The following is a 26,026-nucleotide window of genomic DNA, read 5'->3' as shown; positions in this document are numbered from 1 at the left end:
ATACTAAAAAATTCGTTGAAGCAGATTGGTCTTTCGTATATGTCACCATTTATTGCGCCCACCTTTGCTAATGAGTCGGCCTTTTCATTGCCCGGAATAGAGCAATGAGAGGGGACCCAAACAAAGGTAATCTGATAAGATTTTTCAGATAACGTACACAAGGACTTCCGTATCTTCCCCAGAAAATACGGAAATTGCTTTTTAGGCTTAACCGCACGAAGAGCCTCGATAGAGCTGAGGCTGTCCGAAATGATGAAGTAGTGACCTGTGGGCAGAGTGTCGATGATCCCAAGGGTGTACTGAATTGCAGCTAACTCTGCGACGTAAACTGAAGCAGGATCATTGAGCTTAAATGAAGCTGTGATAGAATTGTTGAAGACACCAAAGCCAGTGGACCCAGGGGACTTAGACATGAGCCCTGGGGAAGACCCATGTGGCTAAATCGCAATGTTGTTAAATCGCCATGCGAAAAGTGCATGTGCTTTTCAGACAACAGATTTAGCAAAAAGTTATTTAAAATTGGTGAAAGACCATGCTCGTGCAGCTTCTCTGATAGAATATTGATAGAAACTGAGTCAAAAGCCCCCTTAATAACCAAGAAGACTGATGCCATCTGCTCTTTGTTAGCATAGGCCATTTGGATTTCTGTAGAAAGCAACGCAAGGCAATCGTTCGTCCATTTGCCTTTGCGAAAGCCAAATTGTGTATCTGACAGTAAGCCATTTGCTTCAACCCAATTGTCGAGGCGAAACAAGATCATTTTCTAGAACAACTTCTGAATATAGGACAGCATTGCAATCGGTCGATACGAGTTGTGGTCGGAGGCTGGTTTTCCTGGTTTTTGGATGGCGATGACCTTCACTTGCCTCCAGTCATGAGGGACAATGTTACCCTCAAGAAACTTGTTAAATTAGTTCAACCAGCGCCTTTTTGCAGGGCCAGACAGATTCTTCAGCAAGTTGAATTTGATTCTGTCTAACCCTGGGGCGTTATTGTTGCATGACAAGAGAGCAAGTGAGAACTCCACCATCGAAAACGGTGTTTCGTTCGCGGTATCGTGAGGAGACGCGTCACCCGATGTGATGTCGAAAGGGTCTGAAAGTACAGTTCCAAGTCTTACAGATGCACTGCGGTTTGTAAGGTACGAGGAGATCCAATTGGTCAACCAGTCCGGAAATTCGATTCGTCTCAGCTTTTCAACAGCGAGCTGATGAGGAAGACGATCGAAGGCTTTTGAGAAATCTACATACACTGCATCAATTTGTTGTCGTTTTTCTCATTTATCAATCAGCGTTGACACATAGCTTATAAGGTTCGTCGTTGTTGATCGCTTTCTAATCAACCCATACTGGTCTGTAGTGATGATGTGTTTTACTGCAGAGTAGAGAATATCTTACAGCATACTTTCAAAAACTTTTGGAAGGCAACTCAGGATTGAAATTCCCCTGATTCATGACGTCGTGGACGTTACCGGCTTTATGAATTGGTGTTATTAAAGCTTCCTTCCACTTAGCGGGAAAAAGACTTTCACGGAGAGAGCGATTGAGAAGCATGGATATCGGTACAGCTAATGAATAAGAGCATTCCTTGACGAAGCACGGATGTATTCCGCTCGATCCTGGTCCCTTTGAACCGTCAACATCACGTAGATTGGTGTACATTTCGCGTTCGGTGAAAGATGTTACAGGCAAGTTCAAGGAGAGCGTCGGCAGACTACTCAGGTACGATTCATACAAATGTGGTGTGTTATTACCTAGCACACTTTGAAAGAAACACGAGAATAAATTTGCTGACTCCGCAGGTGTCGTTGAGGTCCTGTCATGGTAGTTCCAGTTTTCAGGAAAACCACGGGTGAATGTTTTGTTCGACAAATAAGCCCAAAATTTATTCGGTTCGTCCTTCATGTTATTCTCAAGTCGTGAGACGTATGATCAAAAGCAAGATGCATTCAATGATTGAAATTTTCGCTCTAAATCTCGCACAAACGATTTATCAACTACACCTCTTGTCCGGAAAAATCGTTTACGATCCTTCCTTAACCGATTTCGAAGAATGCGCAGCTCATCATACCACCAAGGACGTTTATTTATACAACGGCGCATTCGCCTTCTCATAGGCATGAGTTGTTGAAAAATTAAATGCTTTTCAATATTCCCATTACAAGAACCATTTTTATGATTCTCTTCACATTTTCCATAGCGTGCCTTGTTTCTGCAATGTGTAACTGTGTGGTCCAATTGTTTGCAGCGATGGCAGTTCATGCCCCACGACGCAAAAACTTGGGCAGCCAGACGAACCCAGTTAAAAAGACCAAAGTTGGGAAGAGTAATTAGATTCGGCGAAAAGCCTGCAATGAGGCTGATGGAAAATAAGTTGTTGTCTTATACGTCTCCTCGATTGATACAGTCCAGAATTTTCACTGACTGAAGCAAAGGATTGATGAAGGAGCCAACCCCTTACTTCAGCAGATCTTTGTAACAAAGGTCCATGGCGGAGACTGCACCGTCAATCTCTACTTCCCGGGTGGGTACGTAGACAACATACTTCTTCCTAAAAACGAATATGTCCTATCTTTAGTTCAGAAGTAGGCCATCCAAGGGCCGATTATATTAAAATGGATATAGCTTGTATCAAAGAGGAAACTTATTTAGCGGCATTATTTTTGGCATCCGGGAAAATATTCCAATCGACCTCCATTGAGCTTAAGGGAATATCAGTCGTCGGATATGCCTTCCCATTAGCCAACACTATCATACGGCTTCACCAGCCGCGAAAAGAAGGTTTTATCGGAGGGAACAAGAAATTAATGAATAAAAAAATAACAGGAAGAATACAATGGTACTTAGCTGTGGGACATTTATAGCATCAGTAATCAACAAACACATTTTCGCTAAGCCGTCGACCATACAGCCCGTTAACGATGGGTATTTCATTATAGCCACCAGCTATTATCCGGGAATTTTTTGTTTCACTTACATACGCGATCTAACCGGATATGACGATTTCATTCGAACAAACACATTGCGAGTAATTTTATATGTTTTTATTGCGATAACGCGATAAATTATTAGTAATACATAGACCTCCACTCTCTGCTCATCTCACTACACACTCGGGCTAAAAGTGGTACGCCGACTCTGGTTCGTATTACTGCAGTAAACAGCAGCAATACCTTTTCAAGTATTAGTTCCATATAAAAAGGATATCGTTTTTGCGCATTATCTTCAATCCAAATCAGTAGGGCCTTTTCCCATTTTGTCCATGACAATATCACGACTGCACGCTGCTCACCTGGAAGTACATTCAGTCCTGTCATTCCAGCGCTAGCTTAGTCCTATCACTAAGTTAGTGTCGGATTCTGATAAGATTAAGTCGAAACGCAGGAATCAGTGGCTCAAATGGCACGTTCCTCTAATTAATCGGAGATTTGTGCCTTCCAGTGATTGGTCTTTTCATCATTTTATGATGGGATGGATTGGGGAAGTGGTAATGTTAGGGATAAGGAAAATAACGACACAGAGAACTTAAACAATACGGAAGTCTTCTTCACTCCCAAGGGAATGGAAGGCAATGCTCGATAAGCGAATCTATCGAAACCCCAAGGGATAACAGACCGACTACATGCAGAAAGATATTATCATTCAAATACGGCTAAAACTACATCTCTTTACCACACTGAGTTAGGAACAATAGCATATCCTTGTCTGTACATAGGTTCATCAATGTATGAAAAAACCAAAATCCGGATACGCAATTGCATTACTACAGAGCAGTTACATATCAGATGATATGAAGTTCCGTTATCGGATTCACAAAGATCACACGAATAATACTCAGCCCGCTGAATAGTAGCCATGTGATAATTGAGTTTGCTATGCCCAGTTCGTGCCCTGACTAGAGTATTGCGATTGTGGTTGGAAAAATGCAGCATTCTTTGACACATCCGATAGGAAAGTTTTTGTTGCAGATGCAGCCCAAGAGCGAATCTTGTGCTTTATCCAACTTATCGACAAAGGTAGAACTGGTTCTGGATTAACGAACTTAGTCACAGCGCCAACTCTAGTCAATTTGTACGCCCATTCATTTCCAGTAATACCGGAATGACCGAGTACCCATAGAAAGTAGATAGCATTTGAAATGCTAAGTTCCTCGATTTAAGCTCGATATACGATTATTAATGGCGACCTCGAATCTGCCCCAGTGTGACCTGACTGTCAGAGCAAAAAAAGATTCTTTTACCGCAAATTCTCTGCTGAAGTGCCGATTGTACGCTACACAGAATCGCAAAAATTTCTGCTTGGAATACGGTGCAGTATTTACCAAGCGCATGAGATTGGGTAAATCTCATTTCACGACAATAGACTCCAGCCCTACAATCAAGAACCGTGAGTATAACAAATTACCTATTCTTCAAGTTGTCACTCCATCCATCCAGACAGCCATTTCTCGTGAGGGGCAATTCTCACATTGATAGTTTTAAAAAGAAAACTACATGTAAGTGTAATGTAGTGTAGGGGAAGATGGGGAGGCTTGACCAAGCGCAGAATTCTATTATTGGCTATGACGTGTTCTATTAGGTTCTCAAAAAAATTTTCAAAAATATTTTTATACTTGTTTCGATCCCCTAAGTTAATTTTAAAAGTTTGGAATGAAAAAAAACCTTTCCTTATAGAAAATATTCCGTAATTCATAAATTTGAGTTAAATGGTGTAATTTTTTATCAAACTTTGTATGGACATATCTACTCGACCAATAATTACTATTAAAGTACTAACATATCATCTTATTCCTTATGAAGCAGTAAAATGATTTTACATAAATTGGAACACTGAAATAGTTATTACTAAAATTTGCACGACATTGTACGCAATAACTAATGTTGAGGAGACTTGACCAAGTGGCAATTAGCTGAAGAAAGATACAAAATTCCTGATATTTACTATGCTTTATTATCTATTGTTAATGTTAATCACGCCATAAAAATACCACCTCAAACATATATCTATATATTTTAGCAGTAGTAGGACTGATTTCGTAACGAGTGAATAAGAAATGTAAGCAGTACAGTTAATCCTTAAAAAGAAATGCATTAAAAAAATCGAAATTTATTTAATGCAACCCTTTTATATTTTTTACTGCTATTTAAGGATCTCGACAATATAGAAAAATATAATTACAGTATATTTTATGTCATTATTTTTTGTTATAATTTTTCAAAATTTCTCTTGGTCAGGTCTCCTCAGGCCTTGGTCAAATCTCCCCACAGTGGGGAGACTTGACCAAAAAAACGATCACAGAAAAAACTTTTGTAACTTTTTTTTTGTAACAATAACTTTGCACATTATATCTCAATGACTTTTGAGGGATTGGAGGCTTTTTTAGGGATTTATGCAGGTTTAGCTGAAAACCTGGTCAAGTCTCCCCATGTTCCCCTACTCGGGGTACTCAACCCCCGTTACTTTGGCCACAGATTGCGTGCAGTGGACATATCCATATCCTTGAGTTTCAGGTCTCTGTACTCAGTTTCTTCTAAGTATAGAGAACCAAAACTTTGGATACGCAATTGCATTACTGCAGAGCAGTTACATATCCAATAATATGAAGTTCCGTAATCGGATTCACAAAGATCACACGAATAATACTCAGCACGCGGAATAGTAGCCATATAATAATTGAGTTTGCAATGTCCAGTCAGTACGAAACGAATGTAGTTAGAGGTTCTCAATTTGTTTTTGTATTCTGAAGTGCTGAAAATCTAAAAAAAAATTATATTTGTAAAAGTAATCAGGTCGTACTATTTTAGTAAATCTCTGATGAATCAATAATAAAAAAATAAATCGCTAGTGACAAACCATTACGGGGTGTTTGGCGACACCAGCACTAGTAACCAATACCAAAAGACTGTCGTCTTCCTCATGGAGGTTCCACGATACCCGAATTCCACGATAACGATTTTCCCGGGAACTGTGCATTGTAGCTATAGATAAAAACTGAGGAATAACCCGAATTCAAAGGAACAAAAGGCGAGTGTTTCCATCCCGAAAAAAAGATTAGCACGAACGAATCAGAATAAAGACAAAATCGTCCCTTTCCGTCCCACTGTGCAGCGAAGCAATCTAAACGTTGCAACTCTGGACAAACTGGAAACTCTCGTCACTCGAAACTAGAAGCCGCGTATCCCCACGTAAAACGGAGCAGTGATTTATTTAATAGGTTTGTGAAACGGAAACTCCTGCATCGGGTATTAAAGCCATTCTCTGCCAGCCACGGGGTAATTGCGCACCCGGCATCACAATCCGTTCGTCTGTTCGGTCTCGAATTGTGCCATCCCAGCTGCTGCTGGTGGTGGTGGTGGTGGTGGTTGCATTTACTACTGGCTTGTGGGCAAATGGGTCACATTCCTACTGACATGTAGGTGGAAAAGCTACTCATTTTGAGCGTTTGGTGGGTGTGGAACAGTTTCCACACTTGCAACACTCCAGTGTCGTTTTTTGATTTATGGGTGTTTGTTTTTAATTAAATTGCATGCGAGAAACAGAGAGAGAGAGACAGAGAGAGAAAGCATCTCCCGTTCACTTTTCTGTCGACCAAAACAACTGCATTTGATGTGAGTGGAAAGTGGTTTTAGTAGTATTTACCACCGGATGATCTGGTTTGCTGTGTTGGTTATAGGTGTTACGGAAGTTGTGTGAATATCACTCTTCATTCTGGTTCGAAGTTAACTTGGATGTAAGTAGGCGTTGAATTGTGTGAAGGTCTTTTTGGTAGGTAAATCGCGTGGAAAGATAACTTGTCTGCAGGTGATTTCTATTGTTCTTTTGACAGTAACGTAAGTTATGGCTCCGATGGTAAAAGTTTTTCCAATTTAATCTTCCACTTCCGAGCTGCACACAATATAATGGATTGCGCTCAATTCAACACGTTGTCAATCGCAGCCCGCACTGATCGATGGGAGGCCATTACGGGATGGGGCAAAAGAAATCTGTTCCCAATGGAAAGCAATTGTCCGGCACATGTTTCTCCGAGGTTTCGTCCTGTTCATCAGACAAACGATTTACTACGGTCTTACTTCTTCCTATCGCATTCACTCGGGTCGGGACGGGATACACTTCCCATGGCGGGCGGAATGCATTAGAGAATTTTACTGAACCATTAATCACTCTAACGATCAATTGCTTGGTCGTTCGGTTTTATGACGAGCAGATTCGGTCGCTTCGAAGAAGTTGGAAAATTTATGATAAGCATATGTGTTGCGCTTAGCAATTTATCACGATACTTAATTGAGTGATGGGCTTGGTGAAAGATTTGCGTCTAGACACCTTTATTGTGCTTCAGTTGCGCGTGATAGTAAAAACAACGTGAAATATTTATGAGTTAATTGCACAGGACGAAGAAACATTATTCTAAATCTAATAAAGTAGCAGGACAGGCCAAACAAGTGAAAAATACAGTACCCACAAACACTAGGGATCAGTAATCTTGTTGGTGATTCTTATTACGAAGCCAAGATTTCTATTTGTCTGTGAAATAACGTAAGAGTAATAGTTTCTGAATATCAGTTGCGAGTCCAGGAGTACTCCAAGGTCTCTGATGACTGATACGATTGCTCGGCGATGTTGTAGCCTCAATGAATTGGAGTTTTTCTGTGCGTGAAAGATACACAAGTTGCGATTACTCCAGTTACAGAAAGCATCTAGACATAGCTGAAGTTCGATACAGTCCTCTATTGACCGCACAATGAAGAATAGTTTGAGATCATCAGCGTAAATAAGCTTGCACTCTAGGTGTATAATGTAGCACACGTCATTGAAGAATAAAGAAAAAAACCAATGGTCCGAGATTGCTCCCTTGAGGTGCGGCCCGATAAGTTGATGAAACTGTATGTTTCTTCACTTCCTGATTTCACAGACAGAGAACGATCTACGAGATATGATTCAAGCCACCTTGTAAAATATGAAGTGGCCCCCAACCACTCGATCTATGCCAGAAGCAGAGAGTGGTCTACACGAACGAAATCAGTTTTAAGATCAGTGTATACGTTGTCTACCTGTGATCCATTTCTGATGTTTTCAATGCAGTACGAACAAATTAGGCTAGATTGGTGGTTGTTGATCTGCCTGCAAAAAAGCCATGTTGGTCCTTCGATATGTATGCTTTGGACTCACGAAAGAGTATTTTTCCAACTAGGATCGCATAGCTAAGTTATGCCACGATAGTTCGCAACATTTTGCTCATCAGCATTTTTTAAAATTAGAAGCATTATTGATTTTTTCCAACACACGGGAAACACTGATTGCAACAGTGATTGGTTGAAAATTAGTAGTAGCTTTGCACAGTGGTTCCATTACTTTAGAGAAGCGGTCATAAATATATGCAATGCAAATATCGATACAAAACTACATTTCTTTAGTAAATTTTGGGTTGCTGAATCCGAATTTCTCATTAAAAAAGTGATTATATCTACCTAACAGTGTGATAAGGCCTTTCTTATTACAGCTATCATTCGCCTCAAATTATCAACATTTTTTGCTCTAACATTTTTAGAGCATCAAATAGTACACGTTTTGATGTGCTTGTAAAAAAATCATAATTTTTCATTGACAATGCAGCTTTTGTGCTTGAACGCCAATATTTTGATATCATTTCCAGTGAGCATAATATCTCGTGAACCAACTCACAGACCAATCTTCAATTATGGAATGTTGTTCGTAATTTTAATAGCAAGTTAACGACAAAATTTGAAATTAATTGTGAATTTTTCCCTAAAGGAAGTTTTTATAAATACAAAGAGTTTGCCCACCGTAAAAATATATTTATTTCGCATAAATGAAAATACCATAGTGAGGGTACCATTTATTTTAAAGAGGAGCAACAGTTCATGTTTTCAAACTTATTTGTAAATTGAATCTTGGGCTTTCTCAAAATATCCGTATTTGAAACATCGTTTTGGTACGAAGTGGAGTGAGCCGTTTGCCCCGTATATCGAATATTCCCTACCGACCTGTGTTTCAAAAAGCAGCGTCCAATAAATTAATATAATTCAAGTTGTAATTTAATTTCTAAATAATAATTAAGCATAAGCTATTTAATTTGAAGATCTGAGGTAATATTAAAATAATATAATTTTAAAATCCGAAATAATTCTTTTTGTTTTGTATTATCTTGTTAACACTCGGAATACCAAGGGGGTAAAAAAAATGGGAACGCTTACTTTGACCGGTCATATCTCAGCTGTTACATAATCGATTTTAAATCTGTCTTCACCAATATAAAGGTAGTCTTTTGTGAACACGTCGAATTAAAAAAAATGGAAGAATAGAGATGTCCACCGTAAGTTACAGTACAAAGAGTATTACAAAGTCAGTGAGAAAAAAATGGGAACGCTTCTTTGACTTGCCATATCTTAGCTGTTTGCTTACCAATTTTAATTCTTTCTTCACCATTGGATAGGTAAATCTTTTATAAAAACAGTGAACAAAGAATGATAGAAAACAAATTTGTGTATCTGAAGTAATTGTAAAAAGAGTAATTGAGAGTCAGTACAGACGAAATGAGTTTTTCTGTTCAAACAATCGTATCACGACCGTTTGTCAACCAATTCCAGTTTTCCTTACACCAATGCAATCCTTAGAGCTTCTAACTTGTAATATCTGCAATAAATAGTATATTTTCAAAAATTACTATACTTTTTCGAGTTTTTAGGAGATAGGATTTTTACAATGTACGTGGCATACGGTTGATTGAAATTCTTTGCGACTTGTTAGTTTTACGGTTTGAAAATTACCTGTTTACTCAATAGTTCTACATATTATACATGGATATTATTATATCAAAATGTTTGCACGAACGTGGAGAAACACATTATTGTATGTAAGTTACTAAATAATAGAGTGCGTTAGGACGATTCAGTAAATACGAAGAAGTTCAGAATTTTAAAATATTCGTCATATGACTTTAAATTTGAAGCGATGACCTATACATTTTAATACACCAGTCGATTGTAATTGATGGCGGCTACAATTTCTGAAAAAACACATTTTTATATTTTCTCAAAAAATAGCCAAAAGTACGTAGAAGTACAGAAATTTCATTTAGTTGGCAAAAAACATCGAATTCAAAGCAATGGCCTATACCTTTTTATATACCAATCGATTATAAATGATTTTGGTTACAATTTCTGAAAGAACAATTTTTATATTTTCTCAAAAAATAGACAAAAGTACGTAGAACAACAGTAATTTCATTTAGTTGACAAATAGCTTCAAGTATTCAAAGCTATTCCATTTATACACCAATCGATTGTAATTGATTTTGGCTACAATTTCTTAAAGAACAATTTTTTATATATTCTCAAAAAAAATAGCCAAAAATACGTACAAGTACAGAAATTTCATTTAGTGGGCAAATAACGACGAATTCTAAGGGATGATTTATACTTTTTTATACACCAATCGATTGTAATTGATGGCGGCTACAATTTTTTATATTTTCTCAAAAAATAGACAAAATACATAGAAGTACGGAAATTTGATGTAGTTGGCAAATAAGGTCAAATTCAAAGTGATGGCCTACACTTTTATATATATATACCAATCGATTGTAATTGATTTCGGCTACAATTGTTGCAAGATAAACTTTTCATATTTTCCCAAAAAAACGACAAAAATACGTAGAAGTACAGAAATTTCGTCTGATTGGCACATAACTACAAATTTCCGTACTTCTACGTATTTTTAGCTAATTTTTGAGAAAATATAAACAATTGTTCTATCAGAAATGGTAGCCGCCATCAATTACAATAGATTGGTGTATAAATAGTGTAGGTCATCCCTTTTAATTTGCAGTTATTTGTCAATCAAACGAAATTTCTGTACTTCTACGTATTTTTGTCGTTTTTTTAAGAAAATATAAAAAGTTTATCTTGCAACAATTGTAGCCGAAATCAATTACAATCGATTGGTATATATATAAAAGTGTAGTCATCACTTTGAATTTGACCTTACTTGCCAACTAAATCAAATTTCCGTACTTCTACGTATTTTGTCTATTTTTTGAGAAAATATAAAAATGTGTTCTTTCAAAAATTGTAGCCACCATTAATTACAATCGATTGGTGTATAAAAAAGTATAAATCATCCCTTAAAATTCGACGTGATTTACCCACTAAATGAAATTTCTGTGCTTATACGTAGTTTTGGCTATTTTTTTTAGAAAATATGTTCTTTCAGAAATTGTAGCCAAAATCAATTACAATCGATTGGTGTATAAATTGCATAGGTGATAGCTTTGAATACTTGAAGTTATTTGTCAACTAAATGAAATTACTGTAGTTCTACGTACTTTTGTCTATTTTTGAGAAAATATAAAAATCGTTCTTCCAGAAATTGTAACCAAAATCAATTATAATCGATTGGTATATAAAAAGGTATAGGCCATCACTTTGAACTCGACGTTGTTTGCCAACTAAATGGAATTTCTGTACTTCTACGTACTTTTGGCTATTTTTTGAGAAAATATAAAAATGTGTTTTTTCAGAAATTGTAGCCGCCATCAATTACAATCGACCGGTGTATTAAAATGTATAGGTCATCGCTTCAAATTTAAAGTTATAATGCGAATATTTTAAAATTCTGAACTTCTTCGTATTTACTGAATCGTCCTAACACACTCTATTATTTAGTAACTTACATACAATAATGTGTTTCTCCACGTTCGTGCAATCATTTTGATATAATAATATCCATGTATAATATGTAGAACTATTGAGTAAACAGGTAATTTTCAAACCGTAAATCTAACAAGTCGCAAAGAATTTCAATCAACCGTATGCTACGTACATTGTAAAAATCCTATCTCCTAAAAACTCGAAAAAGTATAGTAATTTTTGAAAATATACTATTTATTGCAGATATTACAAGTCTAGAAGCTCAAAGGATTGCATTGGTGTAAGGAAAATTGAAATTGGTTGACAAACGGCCGTGATACGATTGTTTGAACAGAAAAACTCATTTCGTCTGTACTGACTCTCAATTACTGTTTTTACAATTACTTCAGATATACAAATTTGATTTCCATCATTCTTTGTTCACTGTTTTTATAAAAGATTTACCTATCCAATGGTGAAGAAAGAATTAAAATTGGTGAGCAAACAGCTAAGATATGGCAAGTCAAAGAAGCGTTCCCATTTTTTTCTCACTGACTTTGTTATACTCTTTTTACTGTAACTTACGGTAGACAACTCTATTCTTCTATTTTTTAATTTGACGTGTTCACAAAAGACATATCTTTCTATTGGTGAAGACAGATTTAAAATCGATTATGTAACGGCTGAGATATGACCGGTCAAAGTAAGCGTTCCCATTTTTTTAGACCCCCTTGGTAGTCCGCGTAACTTTTTACCCCCTTGGTATTCCGAGTGTTAAACATATACAACATTCTAAAATATTAATATTGGTAATTACAGTTTGAAAAACAAAAAAAAAATCTGACTAGCAATCGAATATCAATATTATTCAACTTATCGGTAAATAACGAGCCACCCTATGAATTCTTCTATATACTAAAAAAATCAGTTCATTATTGGCGAAATCAAATTTTAAATAATAAAACATACATCCATAACCATCTAATCGAGAGATAAAAACGTGTTTAATCCACCTAACAGTGTGATGAGACATTTCTTATAACTCTTATCACTCTTCGGATATTATATCGTTTGAGAACATTTAGAACTTGATGCTTCGCGATGTTTTTGATAACACATACTACATGGGATAGTGGCAGGACTCAGAGAATCGCTCAAATCAGCATAGGACAACATCAGTGCTAGAAATCTCAAACCAAATCAATGGGAAAGCGAAAAAATGGCCCATAAAATAGACATACAAACGAATTATTGCTAATGCTCTGCACTGAAAACCATTCGATGAAGAAAATAACAAAACAAATTCTTGTTTTCCTAATTAGTTGATTTCAACAGAAAAATGAAAAACGTAACTAAATTTGCTCTTCATTTTGCGAGATTCTCAAATAATAGTTATTGAAAATTATTATTGATTTTGATTCAAGACGCACATCATACGAAATGACAGTAAAGTAGCCAAGATGCACACCTTACTGAAATACATCAAGGTAGTGACAGCAACTATGTTCATACACGCTGGGCATAACGGTTATGCACGAGGGTAGTTGTCTCAGCTTGGAAAGCTTGTTTTAGCCTGGACGCAACTACCTGAACAGTACACAAAAAAAAAACAGAAATTTAAATGACTTCATTTTGATTTTACCTAGTTTTTCTTTTGATTGACATTTTTTTTCAATACATGTATACTGAAAGTTGAAAGTATTGTCGAAAATTATCAAAGTCATTCTATTTCGGATTTAGTCGATTATATAGTAAAATTTCAATTATTAACAAATGTAATATGCAATATGATAATTATTTTTCATCTTTTAAGATTCCAAACTAGATGTGGAATAAGTATGAAGCTTTTTTGTAGTGCTGGCTTACTAAATAGAAAAAAAAAATACCGTTAATCTAAAATTGAAATCATCAATCAATTACCAACAGTCCTTAAATACCTTTGGCTATTTCGTCTCATTTAGGAGTGCAGCTTATAAAAAGATAACATTGTGAGAAACATAACTCTATATTATATTTACGTGTGAATTACTGGCATACGGAGTATTTCAACAATTTAATTCCATACCTTCATCCATCGGTCGGTGAAACAAAACGTTTGAAATATCCTATGTTTTATTTTACGATGAAGCAGTTTAATTCAACAATGAGATTAGTTGAATTCCAGTCGTTTGTGTTTTGGCTGAAAAGGTAGTGTAACGGCATATGCAATTGTGTCTGGACTAAAACAAGCGTTACAAGCTGAGACAAGCGTTTCAAGCTTTAGCTCAGGTAGGCTTTTAAAGTTTTGTGCAGGCTGAAACGTTCGTGTGCAGACTGAAACTGACAGCATCAAACCAACAGCGTTGGATTATTGTTTTCGACAAAAATTTAGTTCGCCCAAATATTAACTAGACGAAACCAAAAACTCAACCAATTTTTTAGATGAAATTGTGATGAATCGGTTTTCCGTGTGTTAATAAAATATCTATATTGTGGTGGGAAAACTGAATTTTCCTAAAGGGGTTATATATTGTACTGAGCCAAAAAAATCGAATTTTTTCAAATAGTTTATAATTTTCGCAAACCTATTAGGAAAAAATGTTTAATAAGTTTTCGTAATATTGTGTAGGAAAAAAACTGAAAATTTCAGTATTTTATCTATCTGCAACGTATAAACCCTTAAGTATACCAATTCATTGGTATACGAATTGGAATAGGTTCGCCAAATTTTGGAAGAAGTCTATGAAATAACCCCTTGAGAACTACCTAAAAATTGTTGTAGTTCGATGCAATAAAAAAATCTCCAAAAAAGAAATGTACCTATTAATGTGAAACACAGCGAATAATACATACAATAAAGACCCATTTTTATCAGTCTCATGGCGTGTTTTAGGCTGACAAAATGGGGACATTGACTAAATTGGGCAATTTTTTTTCTTTATAATAAACTGAAGCTGTTAAAATATTCTTCTCGTCCCTTGATGTAGTCTGATAACTATTTCTGATTATGATGAACTTTTTATTTTCGCATATTTCGCATATCTTCATGATAAGGAAAACATGCTCAAGAAAGGATTTACTCGAATTCAGTCTTGTTCGTCTGGTAGAGCCCATCAAACATATGTTCATATTTGGCTGATAAAATCGGGGTTTCAATGTGTTATAATAGATATTCAGCATTCGAAGAAGTTTCTTTTGAACGAGTGTAGAACGACTTACTTGAAATGGTTTGGTGAAAATCGATCATACTGTCCAAACGGCATAATTCCGAAACCGTAATTTTTGAAGTTTTAAAATTATGCAGAATTAATTTTTCAGAAAATAGTATCAGAGCTCGTGTCTTTAGCGAATATGTTGAGACTTTATTGTAGTCATGAATATTAACCTGAGAAAATTCACCATAAATACCGTCAAAATTATTCTATCAAATGATGCGCTGTTTAACGTTTGTAAAACTCATCGAAGATACTAAACCTCCGAAATTGGCGGTTTCAAAATGATGCTATCTTGACCTTAAATTACTGTTTTTGAACATTTGACCTATACATATAATTGGTCATACAACAAAAATCAAATGCTCACCAAAATCGATCAGGACCTGCTAGAGTCGAATGGAAATCGTCATTTTTCATAAATTTCTCTCTACATTCGGAAAGTGTTATCCTCGTTATTAATCATATTACGTTTTCATCTCAACTCGACGCATTCCTATAATAAAAACCTGTTTTAATCCACCTAGTGGTGCAATTGTGCTTGTCTCATTTGTCCAGACTACGATTCCATGGCTGGTTATGTTCAATACAATGGTGGAAATGAATATTACATGTTCAGTACGATTTGCACATACATACAATGGATCTTGAGATACTATGTGATACTGAAACATCGCTTGAAACCAGCGGCGGATCATGGAGAAGGATCCGGGAGGTCCAGGTCCTGCCAAAAATTTTCAACTTGTTAAGAAATTTTAAACTAGTTTTAATTTTAAAGTAGCAACCGCTCACTGCATACTCCCTCCGGGCCGGTATGATTGACGATTTTTGGAGTGATTGCATTACCTTTCTATATGAGAAAGGCAAAAATGTACCAAAGTCCAAAAAAAGTCAAAATACAAATTTGATTTTGAAAATTTTTCATTTTAGTTTATATGGGAATTTGCTGTGTGATTGCACTCTTCAACTCGTTACACCGGAACCGGAAGTCCAATCAATAAAAAATTCAATAGCAGCCGATGGGAAGGATGTATCTTTCATTTGAGACTAACTTTGTGCAAATCGGTTCAGCCATCTCTAAGAAACAGAGGTCACATTTTTTCCACATACACACATACATACACACACAGACATTTTCCGATCTCGACGAACTCAGTCGATTGGCATATGACACGCGGCTCTCCGGGACGGAATTAGATTGACGAATTTTAGAGTGAATGAGAAAGGCAAAAACATTTTTAGCAAATGTTGAAAGCTATGCATTTTTGGTGAGCAGTTCTATGTTTCATAGACATTAAATCAATTTCGTCGAGCTGAGTCGATTGGTATATAAGACTCGGCCCTCCGGGCCTCGGAAAAAATCTTGAAAGTTTGAGCGAATTATATACATTTCTTTTATAAGAAATGTAAAAAGCTCTCTACTATGATATTCACAGTTTATCTTTTGTGTTAAAAAGCACTCATAAGTCGATAATAAATTCTATTCTCGATAATGCTACCCTACCCTTGGAAATTGGCGCTTCTCAAAACCAGAAAGACATCTTATATTTTTCTAGGTTACCAGGTTCATTTAAAACGAAGAATAAAACTCACGATATCATTTAGAAGCAAATCAGACAGATCGTTGATGAATAAACTAAAAATCAGTTATCCTAAGTGACTGCCTTGAGTGAAACATAGTCCCAAGCAAGTTTAGGCTGACCTTCACTGAATTCTTGTAACTTTATCGAGGGTTGAGAAATTATCCATTTTTATCCCAGGAATGGTTTCAGAAATTATTTATCACTAATCAATGTTTATCACCATCAATATGGTTGGACATTTAAATTGGACGATTAGCGCCATTTTGAAATCCAAGATAGTAACTTCCGTTTACCACAAAATAGCGAGAACCATCATCGGTAGGGGTGTCATTTGAAAAGGACTGATTAGTAGACATCGAAAATTGATGATTAACGCCATGTTGAACTCCAAGATGGCGACTTTCGGTTACCATAATATAGTGAGAATATGAGTATCATTTGAAAGAGAGTTGTCAGTACGTAACGATGCCAAGTATACAGGACTAGCGTTACGATCTCACTTACACTAGGGATACTACGTGATTGGGACCCGGACATAGGACGATATGATATGAATAGATAACGTTTCGTGTACCAGTTCAGTGTGGTAGTGCGACAAAAAATCACAGCCACTTTTTCGAAAGTATAATTCAGCTAGGTCGATAATTTTTCCAGCAATTGTGTTACAATCGTGATTATGTACTAAATTGTCTGATATTCTTCTTTTAGAGTTTAACTCTTGCGTCCCCAACCCCCATTTCAATGAAAATGTTAAATTTCAAAATAATGGTTCTCAGCCGCGTTCCAACCACCTTTTTGTAACTGCCAGTAGTTCCGGATAAATTGTTAGGAGCAGTCTTCCCATATGCACATCGCACATAATGTTCGCTCTGGTTTTGTGCTCATATTAAACCCACACTTCGTGCACGAACTCAAACACGCTATTTCGTACCTAAACACGTGCACATGTTCGCCTGCACAACTGAACCACATGTACGTACACGGTGTGCATACACATCGGTTCGTGGCACCAGTTTTCTCTTTCTCACTCTCATCGCCACCAGCGCTGACTCTTTTTGCCATGTGCGAATTGTTCTCGTGTACGCACCCGGTGTACGTAAAACGGTATGATTTTGTAAAACAAACGCATTGACTAACATTCTGAGGGTTTTGGTCGAATTGTTCACAACCTGAGGTGTTCCGGGAACCTGGTTCCTCCGGCAAAGAGGACACTTTTCGACTGATTGTAAAACCCGTCTTGCGGGGTGTCAAAGTTTATAATTTTGCAAAACAAGAGCTCTGGACACCAATTTTAGGATTTTTGGTTAAATTGAACACACCCCTGGATCTTCCGGAAACCTGATTCCTCCGGTAAAAAGGGACGATTTTTGACTGGTTTCAAAACCCGTCTTGCAGCACTTCAAACTTCATAATTTTGCAAAACAAGCACACTGAAAGACATTTTGAGAGCATTTGGGCGAAATGGCCACACTCCGGGGTATTCCGGGAACCTGGTTTCTCCGGCAAAGTGTGCACTTCTGGAATTTTTTGAAACCCTGTCTTGCGGCGTGTAAAACTGCATGAATTTGTGAAATAAGTACGCTAAAAGACATTTTGAGGTTTTTGGGCTAATTGGCCACACTCTGGAGTGTTCCAGAAACCTGGTCCATGCGGCAAAAAGCACAATTTTCGACTGGTTGCAAAACCCGTCTTGCGACACGTCAAATTTCATGATTTTGCTAAGCAAGTTCACTGACGGACATTTTGGGGGTCTAATTGACCACACCCTGGAGTATTCTGGGAACTTGGCTCGACCGGCAAAGAGAACAATTTTCGAACAGTTATAAAACCCGTCTTGCGACATGTCAAATTTAATGATTTTGCAAAACAAGTACATTTTGAGTTTTTGGCCCGGGCTATACTGGGAACCTGGTTATTCGTCAAAGATGACACTTTTCTACCGATTATAAAACCCGTCTTGCGGGGTGTCAAACTGCATGATTTTGCGCAACCAATGAACTGGAGACCATTTCAGGGTTTTTGGTCAAATTGGGTACACCCCGGGATATTCCGGAAATCTGGTTCCTCCGGCAAAGAGGACAGTTTTAAAACCAGTTTTAAACCTGTCATGCGATCTAACAGAAAATCTTAAGGGGGGGGGGGGTCGTAAAGGTTTCAGCGTGAAAAAAACACTTCCTTGCGATTTTTTTTAGAACTGAAGCAAATTTATCAAAACTTTTGTACATTATAGTGTATCATTTCAATAACATGCTGTAATTTTTCACATCTATGCAAAAATTTCGACAAACGACTCGGTTACGGAGCTTTTTGTACAAAAACATGATTTGCGGTTTTAGCTGCCATTCAAAAACTACTTAACCGATTTTTTTCAAACGTTGTTCTCACATTCTATGTTAAAAATACCTAACCCCTACGTTGAGTTTTTGAGATACCTGACCCCGCCAAACCAAACATGTTTCAAATAAAACAACTGATGCTCAGTGCACAGGATAATCTCTGGACTAATGCTACATTCCTACAAATTCAAAAGTATTAGGCATCCTTTCTGATCAGAGTTGGAACACCTTACCGCGATACCATCGGACCCGTTGCTTTCGAGCCAAATAAAAGTTGCGAATATCCACGTCCACTTTTTGACACGTTACTATGTCAGTAAAATAAAATCTCTCCCAATGTTTGCACATGACAAAAAAGACACTATTCAACGAGCCGTTATTGCGTGTCGTTTCAACAGAACCTGCATTGTAACGTCAGTGGCAGGACTTTTTTTTCTGTCTGCTCTGACGTTGTAGTTACACATTTTGACAATCTGTTCACGATTACATCTCTTTTATTTCAAAATGAATACTTTTTGCTGCATGTCCATTGCCCGTGAGACTCCCGTCAACCCGACCTAACGTATTCTGAATTCGCTTCGAGGCAGAGTTTTGTTAGTTGGGCACATTTCACTGTTCAGCAACTAGCGTTCAAATAAAACACACAGCCAAACGAGGGTGTCCGGCAAAAGCAAACATTTTTCGATCGTGCAAAATTAATCGTTTTGCTTACCGATGTTTTTATGACAAGCTGCCAAACGATTAACAATGAAATCATTTTTCGTACGTTAAACTTTTGTTTTATTTGCCATCCATCAATTATGTAGGAAAAAATAATTAAACATTTTCATCCGACGGCTACTACTAGATGATACGATTATTGCTACCATATTCATAAACTTAGACTTCTGTGACGCTAGTTTACATCTCTCCGCAGGCCACTAACCTACAGCAAACGGGAAAGTTGTGCCTCCTCGGCAACCACAACCACCCTACTAGGGCCTCCGGCAAGCTGTCCCAATGCTTTGCGAAGTTCCAACGGTGCACTGCATCTGCACGCTGCACCACCCAGGGCCGTCAGTCCACTGATGCAGGTGAGTTCGGCTAGGTTCAGTCAGTCCGTAGGTACTAGGATAAAAGTACATTTTTTCATAGCTCGGTTGATAGATTTATTTTGGCGGGAAAAGGGCTTTTGATAAATGACACTGATTTTCGACAATCACTTTTCATGAACTCAAATATCGAATGAATTACAGTTTAAAGCTACCTTCTTTTTACTTTCTACCCTTTTAGGGACTAGACGAAAATACTGTCTGAAATACAACGGAATCATTCATTATGTCCAATGAAATAGAAAAATAATGCTGCGCCTATCTGTACAATGCATACGCCACCGTCAAAGAGGAAAATCTGTCCCAGGCTCTGGTTCCTTCTTCCGGTTGGTGCGCTTTATTCAATATACTCTTCTGTACATATATAAAACAATGTGAAAAAACCGGAGGATTTGTTACGTAGTGTAGCTTAAATAATATTGAAACTAACTAAACGATTAATGTTGATATTTTATGTAGGACAAACAAATGCTACGTGAACCAAGTCAGTTCCTGTTTTGTTTGAACGAATAACGAACGATATTTAAATCCAATTGATTCCGTACACTGTTTTGAACTATGCTCAAAATTGTGAAAAAGAAAAGCAAATATTTCCATGACCGCAGTCTCCAAAAACAAATATTTAAAGTCACAATTAAACTATCGAAGAAAAACTCAAATCAACCCTCTATCGATGTACTTAAGACGAATTTGTATACTCGCTGTTATACTCTTTATGTGCTATCTAGCTATTTTTGGCAAATAAAATTTGATTAAAATAAGTTATTCATTATCATTCGAAGAATATCACCGCAAGCGGCAGACGTATGCCGGGCTTTTGGATTTGAGTATTTTAGTTTTAAATGAAGGGTGTATAAAGGTTTCTTTCAGATATTCACTCCAACGCCACTAAATATAGAGAATTTAGTCTGTGGAGTATTATTTTCAAATCGCCCATTTATCATTTAATTAATTGGAACTTGTTTCTATTTTTCGTCATATTGTATGAAGTGAACTATGCACTAGGGCACTGCAAAAAAAAATTTTTTTTTTGAATTCTCAAAGGCCCCCCCCTCTCATATTGTGACAAATGTCAAAGTAAGCTCAGATGCCAAATTTTACATCATTTGGACAATTCTAGACCCCTGTGCTATGGGAAAAAGTGGAGTAAAAATATATTAAATGCTATAACTTTTGAAATAGCAATCAGAAAATTACACTTTATACCTCTTTTTAAAGAAAATAACGTTAGTACTGGAATGGAGTTATTCCTTTTTCTGTAAAAATACGGGAAAGTGGGGTACTGGGTCATTTTGACACCAAAATCCCTTATTTTTTTGAATTTTTCTGCTCCGTTGTGCAAACCATACATATTTTGCAGTTTTTCTAATGTGAAAAAAATCTCAAAAATCGAACGGACCTTTGTCCGAATACGAGAAGTTGGGGTTATAGGGCCTTTTGTCATTTATATTAAATTTTATCATTTTCTCGTGCATATATCTCTATTATTGTTCATTCAATTTTCATAAATTGTACCTTGTTCAACGTGGAAAATCCTAAGAAACAAAATAAAAACAGATTCGTTACCGGTACAATTCAGAAACATCAAATTATCTGACATATAGTCTCGATTTCACATTTTTATCATAAAATCGCACACATTAAGTCCATTTAACAACAAAATTCTTATTTAATTTACTATTTATAGTGAAAAATGCGCTTAGGAATCACATGAGAAAAGTTTCATACTTGGAAAAATAGGTGAAGTTGAGGTATTAGGACATTTAATGAAAAAAATGTGGTTTGTAGAGTTAATGTCAAAAAATTTCACGTTTTTGAATTTTAATGCAAACGAATCTATTTTTGTTGTATTTCTAAGAATTTTCCACGTTTAACAAGGTACAATTTATTAAAATTAAATGAAGAATAATAGAGATATATGCACGAGAAAATGATAAAATTTAACATAAATGGCAAAAGGCCCTTTAACCCCAACTTCTCGTATTCGGACAAAGGTCTAAAAGGTTCCGTTCGATTTCTCAGATTTTTTTCACATTAGAAAAACTGCAAAATATGTATGGTTTGCACCACGGAGCAGAAAAATTCAAAAAATAGGGGATGTTGGGGCCAATATGACCCAATACCCCACAGTCCCGTATTTTACTAGGAACAGGAATATCTTCATTCCAATACTAAGGTTATTTCCTTTAAAAAGAGGTATAAATTGTAATTTTCTGATTGCTATTTCAAAAGTTATAGCATTTAATATATTTTTCCTCCACATTTTCCCATAGCACCAATTTCAAAAATTTCAAGCGAAGTGGGCGAGGGTCTAGAATTGTCCAAATGATGTGAACTTTGGCATCTGAGCTTACTTTGACATTTGTCACAATATAAGAGGGGGGCCTTTGAGAATTCAAAAAAAAAAAATTTTTGCAATGCCCTACATTCCAAAAATATCATTAATATCTTTATAATTTGATTCAAACTTAAGCATGAAAATGCTTTAAATATAAAAATATAGGCAGTCTAGTACACGACTCTAGTACACGGAATAGAGGTTTTGGATTCCAAAATACAGTTGCTGTTAGTGTTGCCATGAGTATATGTAACATGAATATGAACTATAGAAGACGGCTATTTCCCACTATTAGGTGGATTACATGGTGCATCAAATATCTGTAACAATCGCACATTAAAACCGAACGGAACCTAAAAAATATATAGCAAAGCGTTGGCCACTACAATCCTTTGTGGGAATCTTCACATCTTGTTTTTGCAGGCTTCCCGGCTTGGCATACAAGATAACTGCAGGACTATTGCTACAATTCTGGTTGGGTTGTTCTAATATACCATGACTGTGTTACCATTATTCAAAGCACAATCGAAACGTAATTCATAACAGAATTATTAACAGCATTTTATATAAATAATTACAATCAAGTGCAATTGCATACCCTTGAACATGGGACGACACCACATACTAAACACCACTTTTTTATTTTGATTATAGAGGTTTTAACCATAAGGTCATTCGCCTCTTTATCGGGTTGGAGAAATCTCTTTTTATAAGAATTTCTAACCCTACGTGCGGGGTTGGGAATTGAACCCAGGTGAGCTGTGTACAAGGCAATCGATTTACCAACTACGCTATCTCCACCCCTACCTAAACAACACTATTTATCGCCCTCAGCCCGCCCGTTAGCGAGAATATTTCATAAAACTCATCTCAACGGCACACTCACACTGTTGAAGACTACGGGCGTCTAGTCTAGAACTATGGGAGCGTATTGGCGATTTGCGGCAAAGCCAAAATTAGTCATGCGACACCTATGATTCAGCTCATGAACTGGCAAAGTGATACAGTTTGCTTTTTTTCACCCGTAAGTGAGTCGTAGCTTACAACAAAATCTTCATTATCTTCTCGGAAAAAGCTTACCACTGCCAAAATATGAATGAAACGAGTAAGAAATTTAGTTTTATTTGCAATTATTCTGAAATTACAGCCATTTGCAACTATTTCACTCATACATTTCTTCGAAATGTAATCGGGGTATTATTGTGGTTATAAAAAATCGTTCCATAAATAAAGTTCCAACTCGAAACCGAGACCCAATCAGCACCAATGTCAAACTCCTTTATATTTTGAACTACGTAGGAGATTCAGTGAAGGCTATCGGAGAGAAGGATCGGCTGTGCATGATACAAAGCTGACACTTTCCTATTAGCCGGATATATTCTTTCCTCGCGTGATCTGGAGAGTTTCATGAATTTACACCAACTCATGAAGGTTTAGCTTAACTTAGGACCAACGGGAAATGCTGTTGCGGCGGCTACGGTGCTCAACAAATTACATTTCGAAACAGCGCGCATATAGCTCTGCGAATAATATTAGAAACCACTATGTTTTACACTCTTTTCGCAAGATGTTTACTCATCATCTGATAAAATGATGATTTTCCTCCATTTTCAAAAACAATTATCAACAAATTGATCGGTAATTTGGTGTTTAAAAGTCATTTTTTACCAATGTTTACAGAAAATATATGCACTATGACAGAACAGAATAAAATCAGCAACACTTTCCTTCCAGCGCTATCTGCGAGCGGTTTCAACGTAGAATCGCCAATAATGGAAAACAAACCGTGGTTGATTTGACTTTTTTGTCGAAACTAATGACTGAACTTTCAATATAGGAGCCAGTTTCAAAAATTAGGAAAAATATGAGCGTGAGTTTTTAACGTTTATATCATTGATTGTTCTTAATGGAATCAATCAATTTTTACTATTCTATCGGAAAAAAGAGATAGACTGATTACACCCAGATTTTTTCACGCGGTTTTTTACGCGGATTTTACAATTAACGCGGTTTTTGCAAAAAAAGTCCTTTTGAATGCAAAAGACTTAGACTTTTTTCTGAAAAAAATTTCTAAGTCCTTTTGAATGCAAAAGATTTTCGGAAAGATGGAAGAGACGGGTCTGGAAGATTCCTTATGGCCCGCACACCAAACAAATGGGTATTTTCGGAATGGTCTTGAAGAGTAGGTTCCAGAAATTGATTTTTGACGCCATTTTAGATCAAAGATGGCGACTTCCGGGTTAGCGAAATTCGCTATAACCCAATAAATATTGGTATTTTTGGAAGTTGAAGCTGTAGTACAAATAGTATTAAACAGTTGAATTTACTTAAATTTAAGCAATAAGTTTAATTTGAATAAATTCAAACCCCCAACTCACACCACATACGTCTCTTTCTTCTCTCTCTTCCATTCTCACCGCACTTTCCTGGATGAACACATAAAATATTTTGCATTTTGCTGGTTTATGATTAGATCCTATATTTGAGGGTGATTTAGACGATTGCCCAAATTTTTCATGCGAGAATTTCGGTAAACCGGAAGTCGCCATCTAGAATTTTAAAATGACGGCAAACATCGACGTTTGTCTGCTACTCGTCAAGATCATTCCGAAAATACTCATGTTGATTGAGTTGTAGAGAATCTCGAAACCGGAAGTCGCCATTTAGGATTTGAAAGTGGCACCAAAAATCAATTTTCATTGAAAACCTTGCGGGGAAGGTGCAGATTTATTTATTTCTGGCACCTACTCGTCAAGACCATTCCGAAAATACCCATATTGTTGGGGTGCGGGCCATAAGGAATCTTCCAGACCCGTTCCTTCCATCTATCCGAAAATCTTTTGCATTCAAAAGGACTTAGAACATTTTTTTTTTGCAGAAACCGTGTTAATTGCGAAATCCGCGCAAAAAAAAACTTCCAAAAATATTCTAAGCCTTTTGCTGAGAGTTTTTTTGCGCGGATTTTCGAATTAATGCGGTTTTTCTACGCGGATTTTTCAATTAACGCGGTTTTTTCTACGCGGTTTTTTACGCGGTACGTATCCCCCGCGTAAAAAAAACCTGGGTGTACACCCAAGTTTGAATGAGTGTAGTACCGACTACACCGGTGTAGTGCAAAGTCAAAAACGAAAACGCCATTAGTCGTCCCGGTCGTCCGTTCGAAAGTTGTGAGGGAGTCTTCCGAACTCCCGTCTCAGGCGAGTATTCTGCTGTAAATGACGATCCGTTTACTGACAACCTTCTTGTTTCTAGCTTGCCATTGAGTACATTACGTTCAGGCAATATGCCGGTACATTTGACTGGCATTGACGGTTACATGGATGCAAAGATACACGATTTATCGTGCGGATCGATGCGATAGCATCAGCTTTCACGGTCGCGGTGGCGGAGTGTTGACCGCTGTTTCTTCCGCACTGGTCTCCTGTGAATTGGGTGTGGATAGGTCATCACGCATTGAAACTGTTTGGACAAAGATTACCGCGTGGATAGGCTTACCCTAGCTCGTCATACTCGCGCACTAACCCTGCCAGCCGATTACTACTGGACGGGATGGCTTTTCACGGACTAAACCAAGTAAGCACCATCTGCAACCATCAATCTCGCAATCTTGACCTCGTCTTCGTGAATAGGATTACTCTGCCTGAGTAAAACATCTAGTGTAATCGTTCCTTTGGATAACTAGCTTTAGAAATAACAAATTCTACCAATAGCACCCAATAATACAAAGAAGCATTAGTCGTGGATCATCGTAATTCTTGCAAAACTAATCTAGCTACATTGCGCCACTCCCTGCCGCTGATCGACTGGAGTATACTATATGATTATGTGAATGTAGATTGGACT

At 36.9% G+C, this 26,026-nt stretch overlaps 1 protein-coding gene across 3 annotated transcripts in view; it reads left to right on the top strand.

The window, feature by feature from the left end:
* LOC131693271 (diuretic hormone receptor-like) overlaps positions 1-20,606 on the top strand; it is a 171,199-nt gene extending 150,593 nt beyond the window's left edge. For 2 of the 3 annotated variants that reach the window (XM_058980982.1, XM_058980981.1), the window contains 2 exons: positions 19,671-19,827; positions 20,027-20,606. In XM_058980982.1, coding sequence (XP_058836965.1) covers positions 19,671-19,827; positions 20,027-20,050 — 181 coding nt within the window. In that variant the 3' untranslated portion in view covers positions 20,051-20,606. Of the gene's footprint in view, positions 1-19,670; positions 19,828-20,026 lie in introns of those variants that run through there. The other variant, XR_009306191.1, reaches the window with a different exon arrangement.
* The last annotated feature ends 5,420 nt before the right edge of the window (positions 20,607-26,026 follow it).

This window comes from Topomyia yanbarensis, chromosome 3, assembly GCF_030247195.1.
Source record: "Topomyia yanbarensis strain Yona2022 chromosome 3, ASM3024719v1, whole genome shotgun sequence".
Lineage (NCBI taxonomy): Eukaryota > Metazoa > Arthropoda > Insecta > Diptera > Culicidae > Topomyia > Topomyia yanbarensis.
This window is presented reverse-complemented; position numbering and strand designations above follow the sequence as displayed.